Source organism: Rhinatrema bivittatum, chromosome 6 (genome assembly GCF_901001135.1).
Source record: "Rhinatrema bivittatum chromosome 6, aRhiBiv1.1, whole genome shotgun sequence".
NCBI lineage: Eukaryota > Metazoa > Chordata > Amphibia > Gymnophiona > Rhinatrematidae > Rhinatrema > Rhinatrema bivittatum.
Genome location: NC_042620.1, coordinates 271,016,524 through 271,036,498, shown reverse-complemented (window position 1 = coordinate 271,036,498; position 19,975 = coordinate 271,016,524). Strand labels below are relative to the sequence as shown.

General features: G+C 41.7%; 1 protein-coding gene across 1 annotated transcript in view; it reads right to left on the bottom strand.

The window, feature by feature from the left end:
* The window catches only part of F8 (coagulation factor VIII), a 168,622-nt gene that overhangs the window by 58,566 nt on the left and 90,081 nt on the right, over positions 1 to 19,975 (bottom strand). Inside the window, exons 14-18 of the mRNA XM_029607198.1 lie at positions 15,824 to 19,286; positions 14,339 to 14,504; positions 6,360 to 6,572; positions 5,072 to 5,300; positions 2,281 to 2,463 (exon numbers count right to left, since the gene is read on the bottom strand). Of these exons, the coding sequence (XP_029463058.1) occupies positions 2,281 to 2,463; positions 5,072 to 5,300; positions 6,360 to 6,572; positions 14,339 to 14,504; positions 15,824 to 19,286 (4,254 nt within the window). The remainder of the gene's footprint in view (positions 1 to 2,280; positions 2,464 to 5,071; positions 5,301 to 6,359; positions 6,573 to 14,338; positions 14,505 to 15,823; positions 19,287 to 19,975) is intronic.

Below are 19,975 nucleotides of genomic sequence, written 5' to 3'. Positions count from 1 at the left end.
GTGTTTAAAAAAGGATTGGATAAGTTCTTGGAGGAGAAGTCCATTGCCTGCTATTAATTTAGTTGACTTAGAAAATAGTCACTGCTATTACTAGCAACGGTAACATGGAATAGACTTAGTTTTTGGGTACTTGCCAGGTTCTTATGACCTGGATTGGCCACTGTTGGAAACAGGATGTTGGGCTTGATGGACCCTTGGTCTGACCCAGTATGGCATGTTCTTATGAAATATCCAGGAGTTTATTAAAGAGGCCCGTTCCTATAGCCATGAAGAATAGTTACTTCACAGGCCTATTATGCGTATTATAGTGTTGTTTACACTTACAGCTTAATTCTTCACGATCTCTTCCTAAAGACACAAAAAGAGAGAAAAGCCTTGGTGAACCAGGCTCTTAGGTGGAAAAATATTACTTTTTAAATGAATCTTCTTCATCAGTTGCTAGCTGCCTTTCAGTCCCTTGAAGAGCGCTGACAAGGAACTACTCAGGAGCTGCTGAATACAGGACTAGAATACCACAAGGGAGGGAATTGTGGTATTTCATCGAGTTGGATGTCATAAGCTATTTTTGATGTTAAGTGCTCACTGCATGGCAACATCAGAAGGGCATAAGAAAAGGAAATAATTATAATTAGGATGTAATAGCTGTTGGGTAAACTAAAATATAGGCAGGTAAAATCACTTGTCCAAGAATACCTATAAAATCTGTAGTGGAGGAGGATTCAAACAGGAGTTCATGATAGGGATGTGCATTTGTTTAGAAAGAACATGAAAAATGCAAACTGCGTGCACAAAAATGCAAATTATATATGCAAAATATTAATGTGCATGTTATTTGCATTTTATGTGCAAAAAAAAAGAAAAAAGAAAATAAAATTAGATCTGCACATCTCTAATTTATGATTACTAGGCCTGAGCTCTTGGTCCAAATCAGCGTTTCCCAACTGATCAGATTTTATGAATAACCGCAAGGTACATGCATGAGTCATATCTGCATGCATTGGAGACTTACTATGTGGTCTCCAATGCATGCTTTATCCTACGAGAAAATCCATGAGAAAGTTCAGCAATGTATTGTTGGAGACCTACATGAATATTTTTATATGGAGACTTTGATTTATCTATGAGAACAAGTAATTTTAATCATAGAGATGTATTCAGTTATAGAGACTCATACACAAAGAGGGCGATCCGATTCTAGAGATGATCAAGAAAAGTACAGAGCGAAAGTTGGGAACATGGGAAATATAAGGGAAGAAGAACAGAGAAAGGCTATATGAAAATAAGAACATAAGAAATTGCCATACTGGGTCAGACCAAGGGTCCATCAAGCCCAGCATCCTGTTACCAACAGTGGCTAATCCAGGTTACAAGTACCCAAACATTAAAGAGATCCCAAGCTACTATTCCTTATTGATTAATAGCAATGTATGGACTTTTCCTCTAGGAACTTATTCAAACTTTTTATAAACCCAGTTACATTAACTGCCATAACCACATCCTCTGCCAATGAATTCCAGAGCTTATTTATGTGTTGAGTGAAAAATAATTTTCTCTGATTTGTTTTAAATGAGCTACTTGCAAACTTCATAGAGTGCCCCGTAGTCCTTTTATTGTCTGAGAGAGTAAATAACTGATTTACATTAACCTGTTCAAGTCATTTCAAGATATTGTAGACCTCTATCATTTCCACCCTCAGCCGACACTTCTCCAAGCTGAACAGTCCTAACCTCTTTAGACTTTCCTCATAGGGGAGCTGTTCCATGCCCTTTATCATTTTGGTCGCACTTTACTGTATTTTCTCCAGTGCAACTATATCTTTTTTGAGATGCGGCAACCAGAATTGCACACAGTATTCAAGATAAGGTCTCTCCATGGAGCGATACAGAGACATTATGACATTTTCCGTTTTATTCATTCTTCACTTCCTAATAATTCCTAATATTCTGTTTGCTTTTTTTGACCGCCACAGCACATTGAGCTGCCAATTTCAATGTATTATCCACTATGATGCCTAGATCTCTTTCCTGGGTGGTAGCTAGCTCCTAATATGGAACCTAATATCGTGTAACTATAGCAAGAGTTACTTTCCCCTATAGGCATCACTCTGCATTTGTGCACATTAAATTTCATCTGCCCTTTGGATGCCCAATCTTCCAGCCACACAAGATCCTCCTGCAGTTTATCACAATCCATGTGACTGACTATCTGTGAATATTATTTTGAGCTTTTTTCACATTATGTGTCAATAGATTGGTTGCCTCATTTCATGGTACCTCTTACCAGGATAGACGTTGTACACTCCCATCCTGTACTCTTGGTTTGTCTTGATCGTAAACAGCTGCCCATGAAAATACACTGCATGGATGTCCTCGCTACTGCCCATATTTAGCAGATGCCACCTTACTCTTTGATGCTGGCCCATCACCAGACCTGGCAGCGTGTCCTTCACATAGCCATTGATAGCTGGAGAGGGAGATGAAAGAAGAAACAATGGGCTCAATATAGTTATTCAGTCTAGAAACGCTAACAGGTTAAAGCAGAGCCATGTCGTTTATTAAAACCATTTGTCCGATAAGCCATAAAGAACAGAATCACTGATGTGACAATAATGTAACTGTTATGAGATAACCAAACCTAACCTAACACACAAGGCAACTTTCACAGTGCTTCCAGTGGGGTAACTGTGTTAGTCTGTAGTAGTGGCTGGTGCCATCTTACAGACTGACAATTTTATATTGGTCTAAAATGTGCCAGCAGGCCCTGTGTTGTTTGTCACAATGGTAGTGTAAGAAATCATTGGATCCTTACTATTTGGGCAGGTAGATGTCTGGGCAGTGTAGGCAGGTAGACTGAACCATTTGCTTAAACACCCCCATGGGTAGTACCCCAGTGGATCGTTCCTGCAAAGAATACCGTGACCTCTAGAGTTTTCTGGAACCAGAACCAGATGTTTGTTAGGAGTAACAGCAAGGAGGGAGCGATCTTTCTATCTCTTCCTTGCGAAGGTTTGCAGGAGCAAAACCAAAAGTGCTGGATCTGTTAGGGGCACTTGAGAAAAGCTTCTGGCCCACAGCAAGGGGACTGCTAAATTGTTACTTCCTCCCTTGAAAGGTAAGAGAAAAAGGAGAAAGGCAGTCTTCCAGCCCCTGACTTGGAGTCACAGTTCAAAGCTTTAGGGCCAGTTGAGACGTGAACATTTCACACGTTTTGGATGTGAAATTTATCCTTCAGGCATCGTATCCCTCGTGGGAAGGGGATGTATTTTTGTTTTGAAGGCTGGGAAAGGTTTTTGCTTGATTGGGATTTGACAGTAAGCAGACTGGGAATCTTTTAGTTACACCCTGAGCTGCTCAGCTAGCTTGACCCACTGCTATTCAGGCAAGTTCAAGGAGGAGAGTGTGCCTATCGGGTACAGACCCGCAGAGGGCGAACAGAGATGAGAGTGCACGTTGGATACATGAATGAGGCAAAAAGAGGACAGAACAGACTAAGATACTGGAAAACAGGCACGGGGGGGTGCCCCCTGAAAGTGAAAGGACTCCAAAAGCCCTAGAGTGCCTTCATGTAATGGCTAAAATAGAAGGAGGCAGGTTTTAAATCCCGCAGGTTATATTTACTGGGTGCTAGACTTATTACAGAGGTCTCCTCCATTGGAGTCTTCCACTCATTCTGAGATTTATTAAAACAATATGGTAATAAGCTGGCCTCCAGGTCCAAGACAGAATATCCTCTTCTGCACATCAAACATTTTTTTTTCTAAATAAAATATGTACAGGGGATTATCTAAAAATGCCCCAATTTACAGTAAAAGCGCCATTAGTTAGCCCCTCACCGGTTGGTTTGCTCCGTTGGTTTTCTCTGGCCGCATGTACGCTCGGGCCCTGCAAAGAAGGTGGGGGACATCCAGGAGGCCCCAGCACGTGCCCACAGGCTTCATTATGGCCTGCTGACAGCTCTGCTAGAAGAGGGAGGAGGGAGGGAGAGGAGTGCACTGCTGGCAGAAAAGGTGAGCCCTAAGGGGGAGAGCTCTGGAGTGGGAAAGAAGGGAGGGAGAGCAATGGGGAAAGGGAGAGCGCTAGGATGGAGGCTAAGGCTGGGGAGGAGTAAAAATAAATCTCTCATAATCGGCGTTATTTGATTAACGGCTACCCCCATGGATGACAGATAATAAAAACCTTTACTGCGTTCTCATCGTTACTACCATTATCAGACATTAAAGACTCACGGTGACTTAGTGTAATGACATGGTAGAATTAACAAGAGTGACACACACGTAAGCAGCATTAAAGGACAGAATAGAGGGTGCAGAAGAAGTGAACAGTTGACACGAAAGTTGCCAGGACACTATTAGAAAAAAAAATAGAGTGGAAGCTTTGATGGTCTTGATAGGTTCCACTTTACCCGCACAACTATGTTGTCATTTTATTGTGCAAAACATTGCTGCCTTATTCCAAGCTTCAGTGTCAGACATAGCTGTATTTTTCCACCCTTTTTCTTCCCATTGATATTTGATGGTCACAGTGGAGAATTCCCAATGAAGACCGGCCCGGGGATTCGCCGCCCAGGCCAGCCCAGGAGATACCACGTGGTCTGCCGAGCGCGGCTCTGTCAGGGCCGTGCTCAGCAGACTACGTGACTAGCGCGACCGGCCCACCGGGGGGATGCCTGATCCCCGATAGGCCATTCCGCCCCTGGATGGTCATGTGCAGGGAACCTAGAACATTCCTTGCCTGAAAGTTGAATGGGAGGCCCTATCTGAGGAGAGATCTGTGTCTATCCGGAGAGATTACCATCTAGAACAAGGCAGGCCAGCCTCCTTCCTCCTGGAGCTAGAATACATGTATTTATTTATTTATTTTTTTCATTCTTATATACCGCCCTTACAGGTTTGTAGTAGATCTACGTGACACCCTTACCCTGACATCTCTGTTATACAGCAGACCAGAGCACGAGTCTCTTGTGCAGTAGTTTAGACATAGCTGTACTGCAACCAATGACAAATGTCAAGCGCTTTGATGTCTGGTATAAAAGAAAAGCAATATATCGCTGCAAATTGGTAAAACATTATTACCATGGAAACGATTACTGTTTTGAAAATTGGGGTCTTCAATCCAGATTGGACAGGGACTTTTACAGTTCCTCTCTATGTTCTCAATGAGGTACCAGCTCTTGTTTTCATCAAAGATGGTAAAAAGGAGAGAGAACTCCTGGATAGCCAGCTGTCTTCCAAAAGCTCTGCTCAGGATATTGGGGTGGCAGATGACTAAGGGGCCAATCAAACCAGAGTGCAAGTCTTTTTCCTAGGAGAGAAGAAATGATTTAATATGCATGCCAATTGTATTTCCTTAATGTCACCGTTAATCTAAGCCTTCCTATTTTCCAAGTTGTATCTGTTACTAGTATTTATCTGAGTCCACAGTCTTTAGAACATTGCAATAAGAATCAAATTAGAGGACATACTTTAAAACACCACTTTTTCATTGCCCTCTGGGATTGAAATGGTGTGAGCTATTTATATGGCATAGCAGTACTCTATATTTCCACTAAGACTGGAAAGGCACTGTTGTGAGAAATGGTGCTAGTTCAGGCTTTCAATGCCTGTTAAAACTGAAATGGTCTACGCTTGGTTACACATCTGCTAGCTGCCGTGCACGATGATTATGGGCACAAATGAAGATAGGAAGGAATTGGAAAATAGATGCCTTCCTTACAGTGCCCTTGATTTCACCAATACTTGGGCCAACAAGGACTATGCATAATGGATAATGTATTTCATGGCACTGAAGAGTGATAGCTACTTATAGAAATCCAGTGTCAGACAGACTCTGATGTCAGTCTAGGAAGAGGCCATTTATCCTATTTAAAAGTGCTATATCATGGCTACTGAAAGAATACGAGGGTGATTAGAAGGGATAAATTAGGGTAGAGCCCGTGGCTTATGCCATAGTATTGTTTGTTGGTTTGCTGCAGAGCATAGGACCAGAACCAAGATCCACCCCCATTTGTCAGGGCCAGTCGGGTCTAGGTGCATGCTATCTGGGAAAGGAGCAGAGATTCCTGAAGGGAGAAAACAGGGGTAAAGACCAAAAAAAAAGAGAGAGATACAATATTGGTCCCAGATTAAAGGGGTGCTTGAAAAGGCTAAAAATGTAAGATCTGTTTCTGTACTATGAAAGCGATCCATGATATAAATTGTTGAGTTTCAGGAGCAAAATTATAATGCAGGTTTAGGAAAGCTAACCCTCCATGTTTCCTCTGACTCATGAATTCATGTAGGCCTAACACCAATAATGGATATTTAAATTGAATGATAACTGAGTGTTGTGTCTAAGTTTCTCATTGGATCATAATTTGCTTACTGAGTCAACATTAGAGAAATAAGACCAAGCTTTGCAGTCAAACCCATTTTCAGTTGGTCCCATCTGGGGTGACACCTTCCCAGAGTACAAACGGATCTCATCAGGCATCACTTCTTTGCTCCTGTGAACATCTTCTTCCTTCAGACTACTCTCAAATGGCATGATATTGGAATAGAAGGAGTAGGGCCGAGAAGCCATGTTCTTAAAATGAATCTGAGAAATAAAACATGAAATTTACATTTTTATAGGTTGACATGGAAACCTCTAGCAAAGTATGTTAGAAACAGACATCTCCTGTTTGCATATTTTGGATACAGGACTCAATTTTCTTCCGTGTCATCCAACAGACGTGCATTATTTTAAAACGAAATAGAAAAAATGAAACAAGTAGGGGCCAATTAATTTCTTTCATGGGGCCCTGAAACAAATTGAGGAGGGCTGCATGAATTAAACAAATCTTATTTGTTTTATTTGTTTGAAATTCAATAATATTTATAAGCCATTATAGTTAATGGGCTCATAGAAATCACAGGGAGGGCGACGGGTGTACAGTTAGAAATTGATACTAAGTTTAGAGCAGGCAGTCAGGAGACCTGGGTAGGACGGATGTGTTGTCAAGGAGACGACAGAGATGACGTATCATGGTGAAGCAATTTGCCAGTTGGACCTATCGCAGCGCACCAGGTACAGTGACGCTGATCTTGAAGACTGAACGTGTCAGAGTTTTGCTGTGCATGCATTCTGAAGACGTCTTGCAGCGTCTGCTATCTGAGCTCTCTTTGAGTACCCTGCTGGCGCACCATCCCCCAGCACAGCAGCAAATGGCCGCTGTATCGAGCGCCTCTAGCCCCGCCCTGCCCCATGGATCGCCCCTCTGCCGAGGCCTGGCTCTTGTGCGCGTAGCAGGGGTTACACGCGAGGCCGGGCCCCTTTTAAAATGTTTTTTGCGCGCATGGGCCATTAAAAATTGAGCCTTTCGTGTAGTAGTGTCCCTGTGTTGCCCACACATACACATCAGTGTGGCACTGGCACAGTCAATGGGCATTACAATGCCACTGCAAAATATTAAATCATTTTAATCCTCGTATCTTAGTGACAGAATCAATCCTGTCAGGGATAGTGAAAGGCAAAGCAACAAGAAACCAAAAAGTAGTGCAGACTTAGGTTGCTATTGCCCCTTTGGGTGCCAGCTTTCTACTCGAGATGCCATCAAGAGTTCATGTCACTGTTACTAGTGCACTCTTTTGGAGCCTTGAGGTGTTCTTCCTACACTTACTTTCTTATTGGTTTGTTATTCTGGGATGTTTTGTCCCCAGAACAAAAATATGATAAAAGTCAATAAAAGATACTGGTTTCCCAACAAGGGCACAATGGCACCTGTAACTTCCATATTTCTTTCTTTCCTCCTAAAATCTCAGCCTGGTTCTACCCCTTTGAGAATGACTGATTATAATGGGGTGTTTTTTTTGTCCAAAAAAATCTTTCATTCTGATGGACAAAATAGAGGCATAAGTATATAAAAAAAAATGTTCAAGACTAACCATTTTGATGTTCTGAATGTGATAACAGTTAGAGTCGTGTGAGAGAATTCATGCAAAACCAGACAATCAGGAGATGGAGCAGCCTGAGGTTAGCTAAATAATATGGGTAATGGTTTATAAATAAAGCAGCCCTCACCACTTTCCAGGAAAACCACACCACAATCATTAGAGAAACCATTGACATTTACTGAATATGATAATATTTTCATTTGGCAAGCCCATTTCACATAAGAGTGCAACTTTTCCTCGCTAATGATTTTAATCAGTATGCCAGTCAGCTACAAAGCAATCCTACATGTAGGAATGACCACACCACTCAGGCAGACTGCAGGTCTCATTTTTATCCAGAGAAATGATTATTGAAAAACGACCATGCTCTAACCCATACTAAGCTATCTGATATAGGGTCCTATTTAGTACGCTGCAATAAAGTTGAGTTTGGTGTTTAGCACATGATGAAAATGCATTACATGTTCTTTTTGGATATACAGCGGTCTATTTTTAAATGGCTCATGTTATTTCCAGCTTGACAAATCAGATGCAATGTGCAGGAAGTAAAGAGCTGTATTGCAAGCAAATGCATGCAAAGCAGTTCCTTACTATGGCAATGGAGGAGCATGGCTTGCAAAAACACTTTGCTAGCCCTATTATTTCCTGAAAGTTAACTGAGTGTATCGCCAGGCTAAGTTATCTGGCAATGCTTGTTCTGCCTCTGCAGTGTATGTATATGTTTCTTTATTATGCTGCCTCCCAGTTTAGATTTTCGGCAGGGTTTTAAGTTCCCTGCCCTGATTGGTTACTGTTTGGATGTTTCTGAACTCCCTATTGGATATGTTCTTGCTTTGCTCTGTCTCTCCCTCTGTGCCTTTCTCTTCTTCCAAGGAATGGCTGGGACAGTTTATTTCCTGCTGAGGCTTTGTTAGAAGAAATCTCTTGGTAGGCTAACAGCTTGTTCTCATCCTCTTTGGGGCTCTGAGAAGCATCACCTTTTCACGTCTTATTTACTACTAACCCACAGCTACTGTCAGCTTTCACAGAAACCTATTACAGCTGTAACAGTTTCAACAACCTGTTCAGCTACTCTTGGGACCTTCTCATCTACTGTTCTTCATTCAAATAAATGTTTTTGGTAACAAAGAACTGAGTTTATCTGATATCTGCAGTTGGGGTAGAAGTTTAACTGACTGTCTAGGAGATCAAGCCAGACATCAAATGCTGAGGGCGGTACAATACTCCCAGGGATGTGAGTTTCAAGGGGCCACAAGACCAAAGAAGTTCATCCCCACACTTTACTCCACCTATGACACATATAAGGGTCAAAGTGAAAACTCCACACCCAATTTTTCCAAAAAGCAAACTCCTCAAGCCTTTTCAGAGGAAGAGCCAAGATGACAGCATGAGAAGATTGTGGAGAGGCTGCTGACTTATTGCTGCTGTTCTGATTCTTTTTTCCTCATGCCATCCAAAAGAAAGTGGAGGCTTCTTCTTTCCTCCTGAGACCCCCACACCTTCCAGGCCAGCAATCTATAACAGCCTTCATGTCCTGAATTCTTGCAATGAGGGATTTTAACAACTTTGTTATGATTCCTAGCAAGGGAGCAAGAGGAGATATTGCTGAGTCACGTTGACTTCTGCCCACCGTTGAATGAGAGATAGGACTTCCCTGCTGAGCTCAAGTGTGTCGCCAGGAGATGATGTCACCAGTGCGCCCATGCAGAAGGGAGCCACAGGTGTTTTTAGCATATGAGTGCAACTTTTCCTCGCTAATGAATTTGGAGTCCAGGGATAATTGTTCGATCTCGCAGCAGCCCAGCAGATCCGTGGCTGTTGATTCTATCAACCTGGCTCTAGCTGCTTCATCTGGGTCTGCTTCTTTACATCTAGGCCTGTCTGAACTCGAGTTTCCTTTTAAATTAGCTAAATTGGTTGCAGTAATATTGGAGGCCTACTGGGACCTGATGACTAATTATGGAAAGACAATTCTTGACTGTTCTACCAAGATTCAGTCTTTATCTGAAAAATTTGAGTCTTTAATTTTGAAACATGAGGGGCATTTGAAAGAACAAGATTTGAAGATACAGCATTGGAAAGTGATGCTAAAAATCTATAAGCCCTTAATGCTTCAATGATTCAAGAATGTAGGTCCCTTTCTATAAGAATTGAGTTTCTGGAAATCCATGTGAGACATCTTAACTTGAGATTGTTAAACTTTCCTAGGATTGTTGGTCAGCTTCCTTGAGTGACCATTAAATTAAGAAACTCTATATATGTCTAAGGATGCTATTCCTCCCTTTAATAAAGTTTTTTTCCTTTCTTCTGTTTCATCTTCAAGTGCTAGACATGTTTAGGTCTCACATGCCTCTATAGATATGCTTAATGCTTAATTTGACTTCTTTTGTAGAAAACTCCAACCTTGAGATTTCTGAACAAACTACTTAATTGGTTTCTTTTGTTACTGAACAGAATTATGAAGTTATACTTCAGGAATATGAATGTATGTTTCCTAGGATTTGGTCAGAATAAGGAGAGGAGAGGAGGAAAGGTTTTCTTTTGCTAACACTGGAAGTAGGTGCATTGGGGATTTCTTTTGTATTAAGATACGCTTCCAAATAGGTGATTAACTATAATCATGAATGTTATGTTTTCTTTGTCCCTGAACAGTTGAGCACTTTCATTGATTCTAAAAAGCTTCTGTTATGTTCTGGTATGGTTGTGCATCCTGGATCGTAGGGAGAACTGTCTCCACCCACAGGGAGGAGCCCTGTGGGGTCTCACCACGATAGGCGTGGCCTCAGCTGAGATGGACACAGATAGTAACGAGACTTTATTAGCCTGGAACATAGGTGAAGTATCCACCGAGTAGGAAGACACAGTCCAGAGTAGTAAGGTTGCTCAGTGATGAGATCTCTGGTAGTGGCCCGTGGAGCAGGGTACACCAGGGAACTCGTCCTCCAGATGACACACTTCTCAGGGTAGATCCGGTAGTGGCCCGCAGTGCGGGGTACACCGAGAATCAGCACTGTCATTGGTAAGAGAAGTGCAAGAGGACAGCAGATCTGGGTAGATGAAGGTACTTACTCTGAAGTGTAGAAGATGGCTGCTGAGGCGAGCACGGTAGTGGCCCGAGACACGGGGTACACCGGAGGTTCCATCAGCAAGATGGTAGCAAACGTGACACGTACTCACAAGGCTAAACGGGGCCGGGTCCCAATCAAGAGTAGATGGATTCTCCAGGCAGGAAGGCCCTCCGAGGAGCGGATAGCCAGAACGCGACAAGGCCCCCGAGGAGCGAGTACCTATAGCATCCAAGTCCTGGAGTTCAGGAACAGTTCAGAGTAGCGAATACAAAGCGTCTCCAAGTGGAGTGGAATTCAGCAGGAAGGAAGTCCTTGCTAACTCATAGGAAGCATAGGCCAGATAGCTTAAATACACTGTCGGGTGACGTCATGCGGAGGGGATGACCCTGAGGTTCCTGCCATGACGTGTATAAGAGAGGGCCTGGCGCACGCATGACCTAGGTAATCCCGGATTCAAGATGGCGGACGGGATCGTCGACGCTGTGGAAGGTGGCGTTTGCAAGCGGAGGCCACAATTCTTCCAAGAATCACTGGTGCAGGGAAAAGAGAGGTGAACAACAGAGGTTGCAGCTGTCTGCGACCGATGGGTGCAACAGCTTCCATCCTTGTCGCCAGTTTCCAGTTAGGGCCCATAGGAGGTTTATATAGGCATGTTAAAGCTGTTTCTTTGATTCTCCTTTTTTTTCTTAGACTCCTCTCCTTTAATTTGTAGACTATTTTATGAGAGAAATGAATAATTGTTTATTATTTTTTGCTGTATTGTTATGTATTAGTGATATTGTTTTTCTCTTCATGCTTCTGAGCAAAGTCTTGTGCTTTGTTATGTTAAGAATTTAATAAAAATGTCATGCGGGTACAGACTGGCCTCAAGGAGCACCTCCTCAGGAGCAGTACAAGACCACTGGGTTGGGCTTAGGTTTGTCTTCTGCCTAGTCAGCCCTCTCCCCTGCAGCTTGAGCCCTTGGGTTCTGGGGGCCGGTAGGGCCTTGTCTCTTTCTGAACATTATGGTTGCAAGCGCTAGAGAAGGGGGGTAGGCAGGACCGGCTGAACGCTGAGGACAGGCACAGGCTGGGAACTGGATGGCAGTGTGGGGCAGGCTGAGCTGGAACAGCTGCTGGTCAGGCTGCACTGAAACAGGTACTGGTCAGGCTAGGCGGGATTGGATATAGACTGAGCACATTGAAAAGAAGCACAGAAAAGCAGAAAACACTGCTTTTCTGTACTTTTCTGTACTTCTTTTTTAAAGTAAAAAGAAAAAAAAAAATTTGGCAGAGCGCCGAGTTATGAAGGCCGACGCCGGTAAACCTGGCCTCGGTTTTCATTACTGGCAGATAGGCAGCCACGACCCCCTAATTTAAATATTGCATGGCGCCCTCCCTTTGGGGCACCATGCGCGCGTTAAGAGAGCGGGCGCTGACTGCTCAGCGCCCACTTTCTACTCGCTTTTATTGCATCGGCCCCCAAGTGAGTTCCCCCTCCCCCCCTGCACGCCCTGGGCCCCGAAGGTTAAGCCTCCCCCTATCAAGAGAATCCATGCCCTGGGGTTGAAAGGACATAGCCCCAGGACTGAGTGTGTCCCTTACGCCAATTCGGCCCGAACACCAAAGTAGGGGGCTACATATGTATCGATAAGGGGTTCCTGAGAGACTGCTCCTGTTCATCTTGCCTGGTAAACTTGTGGCAACTCTTCATAAGATCTTATCTGCTTTTTTGAATAAAAAGACTTTTCTCTTCTGGCTGTTTGTATTAAGAGTTTCTGTAATAGCCCACATCGGGCAGAGTTTGGAAGCGAGGGCAGGGCTTCATGGGGGTTTACTTGTGGATATAAGAACATAAGAACATAAGAAATTGCCATGCTGGGACAGACCAAAGGTCCATCAAGCCCAGCATCCTGTTTCCAACCGAGGCCAAAAGCCAGGCCACAAGAACCTGGCAATTACCCAAACACTAAGAAGATCCCATGCTACTGATGCAATTAATAGCAGTGGCTATTCCCTAAGTATAATTGATTAATAGCCATTAATGGACTTCTCCTCCAAGAACTTATCCAAACCTTTCTTGAACCCAGCTACACTAACTGCACTAACCACATCCTCTGGCAACAAATTCCAGAGCTTTATTGTGCGTTGAGTGAAAAAGAATTTTCTCCGATTAGTCTTAAATGTGCTACTTGCTAACTTCATGGAGTGCCCCCTAGTCCTTCTATTATTCAAAAGTGTAAATAACCGAGTCACATCTACTCGTTCAAGACCTCTCATGATCTTAAACACCTCTATCATATCCCCCCTCAGCCGTCTCTTCTCCAAGCTGAACAGCCCTAACCTCTTCAGCCTTTCCTCATAGGGGAGCTGTTCCATCCCCTTTATCATTTTGGTTGCCCTTCTCTGTACCTTCTCCATCGCAACTATATCTTTTTTGAGATGCGGCGACCAGAATTGTACACAGATTTCAAGGTGCGATCTCACCATGGAGCGATACAGAGGCATTATGACATTTTCCGTTCTATTAACCATTCCCTTCCTAATAATTCCTAACATTCTATTTGCTTTTTTGATTGCTGCAGCACACTGAGCCGACGATTTTAAAGTATTATCCACTATAATGCCTAGATCTTTTTCCTGGGTGGTAGCTCCTAACATGGAACCTAACATCTTGTAACTACAGCAAGGGTTATTTTTCCCTATGTGCATCACCTTGCACTTGTCCACATTAAATTTCATCTGCCATTTGGATGCCCAATCTTCCAGTCTTGCAAGGTCCTCCTGTAATGTATCACAGTCTGCCTGTGATTTAACTACTCTGAATAATTTTGTATCATCCGCAAATTTGATAACCTCACTCGTCGTATTCCTTTCCAGATCATTTATATATATATTGAAAAGCACCGGTCACACATGGCAGATTGGGTAGAGTGGTATGAGGGGGCTTTCAGTTTCCTCCTTATAAATGATACCAAAGGAGGATGGTTTCAGCAGGGGGGGGAGGGGATTTCATTCAGCTTTGTGGCCCCCTGTAAGATCCAGCACAGGGGTGTGATAGAGTATTATCCCGGGCCGCGATCGCTCTTTCTTTGCCAGCTGCAGCAGTCTTGGCCCAGACAGTACCACAGTTTATTGACTCCTGCTGGAAATATCCAGCACCATTTTAGTGCAGCTTAGTAAACATACCCTTCATTAGAATTTGCTATGAACTGGATACAGTTTCGGGATAGACCAAAAGAACTGTAATAATAAACCTAAAAAAAAGCTCACCTCTAGGTAAATTAGAAAGGGTTTTGTGTCTGATAGCTTTCTTTTGTTTTACCCATAATAATCAAGGATTTTGACCTTTGTACAATAAATAACCTTTGATATTACTCACCATTATTACATCATTGATTTCCGCCCTTATGTATGGCCCCATTATTCCTAAGTGCTCATCCAGCTCTCCACGGTCCACTGGTTGAGTGAACTGACTGTCCATATACTCCCGATAAACCACCTTCTTGTAATCCTGGAACGGCTTTGGCCAGATTGTCCTCTGCTCCCTGTTTGAAGAACAGACAACCAGTCAACTCATGAGAAACTTTCCAAAGATGTTGTCCTTAAATCTTACTTTCTAAGCAGAAGACATACTTGGAGGTTAAGCCTCCTGCTTTTAAACAGGTGCCTACATGCCTTCCATGCTAGCCCTTCACAAGAACTACACAGTTTGGTTGAAAGAAAACAATCCGTCCAATTTGACCTTTAGAACAATCCATGGGGCCAGATTCATTAAGGCTTTTCTCCCATTTTGTGTCTATGGAAAAATCCCTTAGTGAATCAGGTGCCTTGTTTGAGCAATAACTGATGTGGTGATCTAGAAGAAGGGATGACAACCATGCAGTGGAAGCCAATTATGTTAAAACAAAGTTTACAAAATAAGATTTTTGGAAATTTTTGAAAGCAAAAACATTTCCACTAAAAGTTAACAAGCCCAGATTAGAAAAAAAATCTGAATATCAATTTAAACTCAGGACTTCATCCAATTTAAGATACATGAACTTAATTGTATAAAACTGTATCCTTTAGTAATATCTTTCACAGCTGAGTTGTGCTGTTTTTATATTATCAGGAAAGTTGAATCTTTAGTACTGATGAGACTTGAAAAAAAAATATGTCCAAGTCCAACAATTAGTTTATTCCAATGAGATTTTTTAAGATATGATTACGTGGATCTTTGGCCCGCTAAAATTATGCATGTAGTTTCACAACATGCGCACTTTTAGCTGCAGTAAAGAGGCATTCCCAGAGGCATGACTTGGCTGGGGAGAGAGCTACATGTGTGCTTTAAAAAAATTACATGTGCCACAGAGGTATGCACTTCACACCTCTGATTGCACCACTAAAGTATTTCATAAAATATAGCACATATTTATAGCTGCTTAACAAGCTAATATTCAAACAGAACGTATGTGGGTACCTTGGGTATGAATAGAATATTGGCTGGATCTGTGTGGGTTAAAAAGTAGGCACATAGATAGATGGCCTCCTTATGCAATGAAGTTCTTTTGCATGGCAATGTCCTCCTTGACTCTCATTGTAGATATCTTTTCTAACACGTCATTAAAATGTATTTTAAGTACATCAGTCTCTTTGAAGGAGTGTTTTCTACACACATATATATTAATGAGCTCTTTAGAAAGCACTTATGGATTTCACAATCACAACTGCTTTATCAGTTTGTTAAATTCTAGCTATGCGAGAGTTTCTCCCTCTGCTTATAGTTACACAATTAATATTCTAACTCAGATTCCCAACAGAGTGTCTCAAAAAATAGTTTGACTGAAAGAACACCCACTGGTGCTTTCTAGTGGTAGAAGCTCACCTGACATTTATAAAATGTGGAGATTTTTGCATTCCATAGTCCCACAATACTTCAACTGCCGCAATGAAATAAGTTCGGACTTCTCCATCAAAACCACGGGGTTGCTTTTTCTTATTGTCCTCACCATAGATATCAAAGTCCATTGATGTGTCTTCCAAACTGTAATATTCATCATAATCTGAGAATTCCTTTGGAAGCACTGTAGAGTTTGACTCCTCTTGGTCTACTGAAGTACGAGGGGTGGCTGGTGGCCTAAGGTCCTCAGCCAAACCAATGGACCTTACAGGCGAATCCGTTGTGTTCATCTTATTTTCTTCTTTACTTCTACTTTTATGGCTGGCCAGAATTTGATTATATCTTTCTTTCATCAAGGTAGAAATTTGTTGTATTTTATTGCTTTCTTCATTAGGGCTGTTGAGGTGCAAGATTTCCTCCTTTTTGATGACCTGGTTCTCACTAAGGTCACCTTTTACTTTCCATTCATTAGCTTTAGGTGTGGGGTTGAAAAATCCCAAACCGTTCTGGTAAGCTTGATAATTCCTTTTCCATGCCTGTTTTTGAACGCCTTCTGTTGTCCCTTTCATAAATGGAACCTTCCCAGAGCCATCCATCAGAGCTGCGTCAATAAATGGACTGGGTGTGCTTCCTTCTTGGGTGCTATCCGAGTTCATGCTCGCCTTCAAATTCCAGTTATCTGTGGGACTTTGTTGTTTCTCAAGTAGATTTTCATTGGCGAATGGATTTCCAGAAGGAGACAGATCAGTATTTCTTTCATGTGTTTTGTCATCTTTGGCCTCAGCCTCAGCTTTATTAGTGCTGTTTAAGACATACTGCAAGGAAAACAACCCTGTGTCTTCTCCAGATACTGTGGGATACACTTCTTTCTTAAAATCCATGCCCTTCTCTTCTGTAGGCATTTTCACATTTGAATAAGATGCCGTTGCATCAGTTTTCTTTAGCACAAACTCTTCTACCTTCTGATCAGTACTAGTTTCTGCTTCAGTCCCAGTGACTCCATGTTCAGATAGGTCTATATTAGGAGGGTAAAACTGTGTCAGCTCTGCAGAGGTTGGTCTAGATAGAAGAGCTGGTGATTCCCATTTAACATACTCTGTGGTGCTATCAGTATCTGAGGCTCCATATTTTTTTACAGTTCTGTCTTCTTCTGCCACTCTTGGTTGAATCATCTCAGTGTTTGCTTTAGGATAGCTTAGACTGATGTTGGTACTTTCAAGCAGATCTTTCATTCTTCCTGCTACTCTGGCAGAATCTTTGCTTTCTTCCGAGAACTCTTTCAGAGCTTGCGTTACATCTGTCTCTTTCAGTGTGGTTTCTGCTGATTTTAGAGATCTCGTCTCCCTGTGCCTGCTATGGCTTTCTTGGTTTGAATTAAAGGACTTCAAAGCTGCCCCTGTTTTTCCATTTTTTGAAGTGTTGACATCTGGTTCTAAGTTTTTATTTTCCTCAAGAAGTACTTGTCTATTGTCTAATAAAGCGATGTCTTTCAGCCTTTTGGTATTTACCATGTCTTCTAATTCTGCTGCTGTAATATTACCTTTAGGAAAAATCTTTTCATTATTCAGTGAGGTAGTTCCTTGAATTACTGAATGATTTTTCAACTCTTCTGACCCTAAAAAATCAATATACCTTTTGAAAAATGTCTTTTTATCGCTTTCTAAATTCTTTTTTTGCTCTGTAGCATGCCATACCACTTCCTGCTTTGCTTTGGTGCTGTTCCTTTTATAAAACTGTTCATTGCTTTCACTTTCCAATGCTTTTGAAATATTTGGGCTATTTGCTAATTCATTTATCGTGTCACTGTTGGAACCCTTATGAAATGCTACTCCATTGCGGATTAAAGCTGTTTCATCCAATATTTTGCTGTTTGTAAAGTTATCCAACTCTGGTGGTGTGTCATGCTTTTCAGAAAATAAATCAATATGCTGTAGAAATCTTGAATCTCCAGTAGAATTCTCCACTACGACTGATGAAGCAGTTTTATAGGAAAATATTTCCTCCTGCTTTAATGCACTCTTTTCTAAAAGCCTTGTATTAGTAAGGGAATTATTTAGATCTGCTGAGGGATCAGTCGCAAAAACATCATTGCCATTCACTACTGTAGTATTTTGAATCCTTATATCATCTGATAACTTATTTAGTTCTGGTGATATTACATTATTTTCTGGAAAAGTTGCCCCATTTTTAAATGTAGCCGTGTCGTCAAGCACTGCATCGCTTGATAATCTCTTTAAATCTGCTATTGCAAGATTCCCTTGGAGATCTTTTTTTACTTCATAACCTAATAAAGCTTTTTTCTCAAATGTAAATGTTTCTGATTCTTTTACTGGTGGAAATACGGAATTATCTTCAGAAAAATATGTATCATCCTTAGTGAGAGGAATGCCATGAAGATCTGTCTCATTTGAAGCTGCATCTAATGGTAGCACTGTATCATGTCTTTTAAGAAAAGCTTTCTTATTACTTAATGTAGTAATATTTTGATGCACTGTGCTATTTGACAATTGGTCTACATAGTTCTTTGCATTAAGTCTTTCTTCATAATCTAATGAAATAGATTCTTGAAACCCTGGAACAATTTCTAACTCGTATAAAGGTGATGTTGTAGCATTTACTTTAAGAAACCCATCTTTTTCATTCAATCCAGATTTTTGAGGAAGGTGTGTAAATTTTTCTAACTCTTCTAAATCAGGTGCAGAAGCATTTTCTTCAGGAAAAGATCCATTTATGCCTGTTGGAGTTGTTCCTTTAGACATATCATTACTCAGTGTCCCCAAAAGCTCCGACTTTCCTTCATCCATTGGTGTTGAATTATCTATCACAAAGAGAAAGGCATCCTCTTTTAAACCAGAAGTAATGGTTGAAGTCCCTGATTTGTGGGTCCCAGTAGGTAAATGGGGCCCTCTTTCTGTGAGAGAAGAATCCTTAAATCCTAGCATTAAGCTTCTTGCACCCTCTTCCTCTTTTCCATCTGGTATGGAAAGGTCACTGTCTAAAGGTTGAAAAGGAATATCTTCCATTGCATTTAAGGGAATGGGATTGGGCTCAGTCTCTGAAATCTCTGACAGACCACCTGAAGACGTGTCTGATGGGTTTTTTGCACCGCTTGAAATCCTAAGACTTAATTTATTAAGCCTTTTGTAATTTTTTGGACATGGCATTATATAGTTGACGTTCAGGGTTTTGTTGTGAAATGGTGCTGTGGCACTGTTAGAAATCTTCCTTTGACACAGATTATAAGCAGGTTGAGGGCTTTTTATTTTTGGGGGGTAACCTCTCGGCTGAATGATGTGGGACTCAATATCTTGACTGTGGTAATCTGGAATTTCTTCATACTCGTACTCATAGAAACCACCTTCAGTTTTATTACACTGAGAGACTTTTAAGTTTGCCCTCATGCCTCTGTCTCTAAAGTAAGGATTCAGAGATTCCAGCTTCCATTCACCTGTGTCAGAAATGGACACAAAACATTTGGTGAGTTAAACCAAGTAATCACAGAGAATGTCATAATGGCAGGTTTTTTTTGTTTTTTTTATTAGAAAGCTGTTTGTTATTAAATTGCATCTAAAATAAGGAAAAATTTAGTGTTACCTGTTAATTTCCTTTCTTGAATCCTGCTAGACCAGGTCAAATGCATGGGTTTATATCACTCTGCCAGCAGATGGAGACAGAGAACACAACTTTTCCAGTGATGACATCACTGGTTTCAGTAGACTAGAGGTACAGCACAGAAGCTTGCCAGTATATTTATAACAAAGCAATGGAATAGAACCCCCCCCCCCCCCCCCCATAATATAACAGGAGAGAAGACACTCCAAATACCTCCCCTCTCCTCACTCCCCCATAACTAGAAGGGAAAAAAAGAGAGACAAAAATATTCAGATTCAGAGAAGCTCGGGACCTCACCCAAGTAGGAAAAATATAATTTTTCTGCAAACTCAAAGGTTTTAGAGCAGGGAAGAGGGAACTGCAGCCGCTGACTTCCTGGGTGGGTCCTGGACTGATCTAGCAGGATTCAATGAAAGCAAATTAACAGATAAGACTAAATGTCTCCTTCTATCATCCTACTAGACCAGTCCAGATATGTGGGAAGTACCCAAGCCCAAACTAACATGGGTTGGAAGAAACCATGGC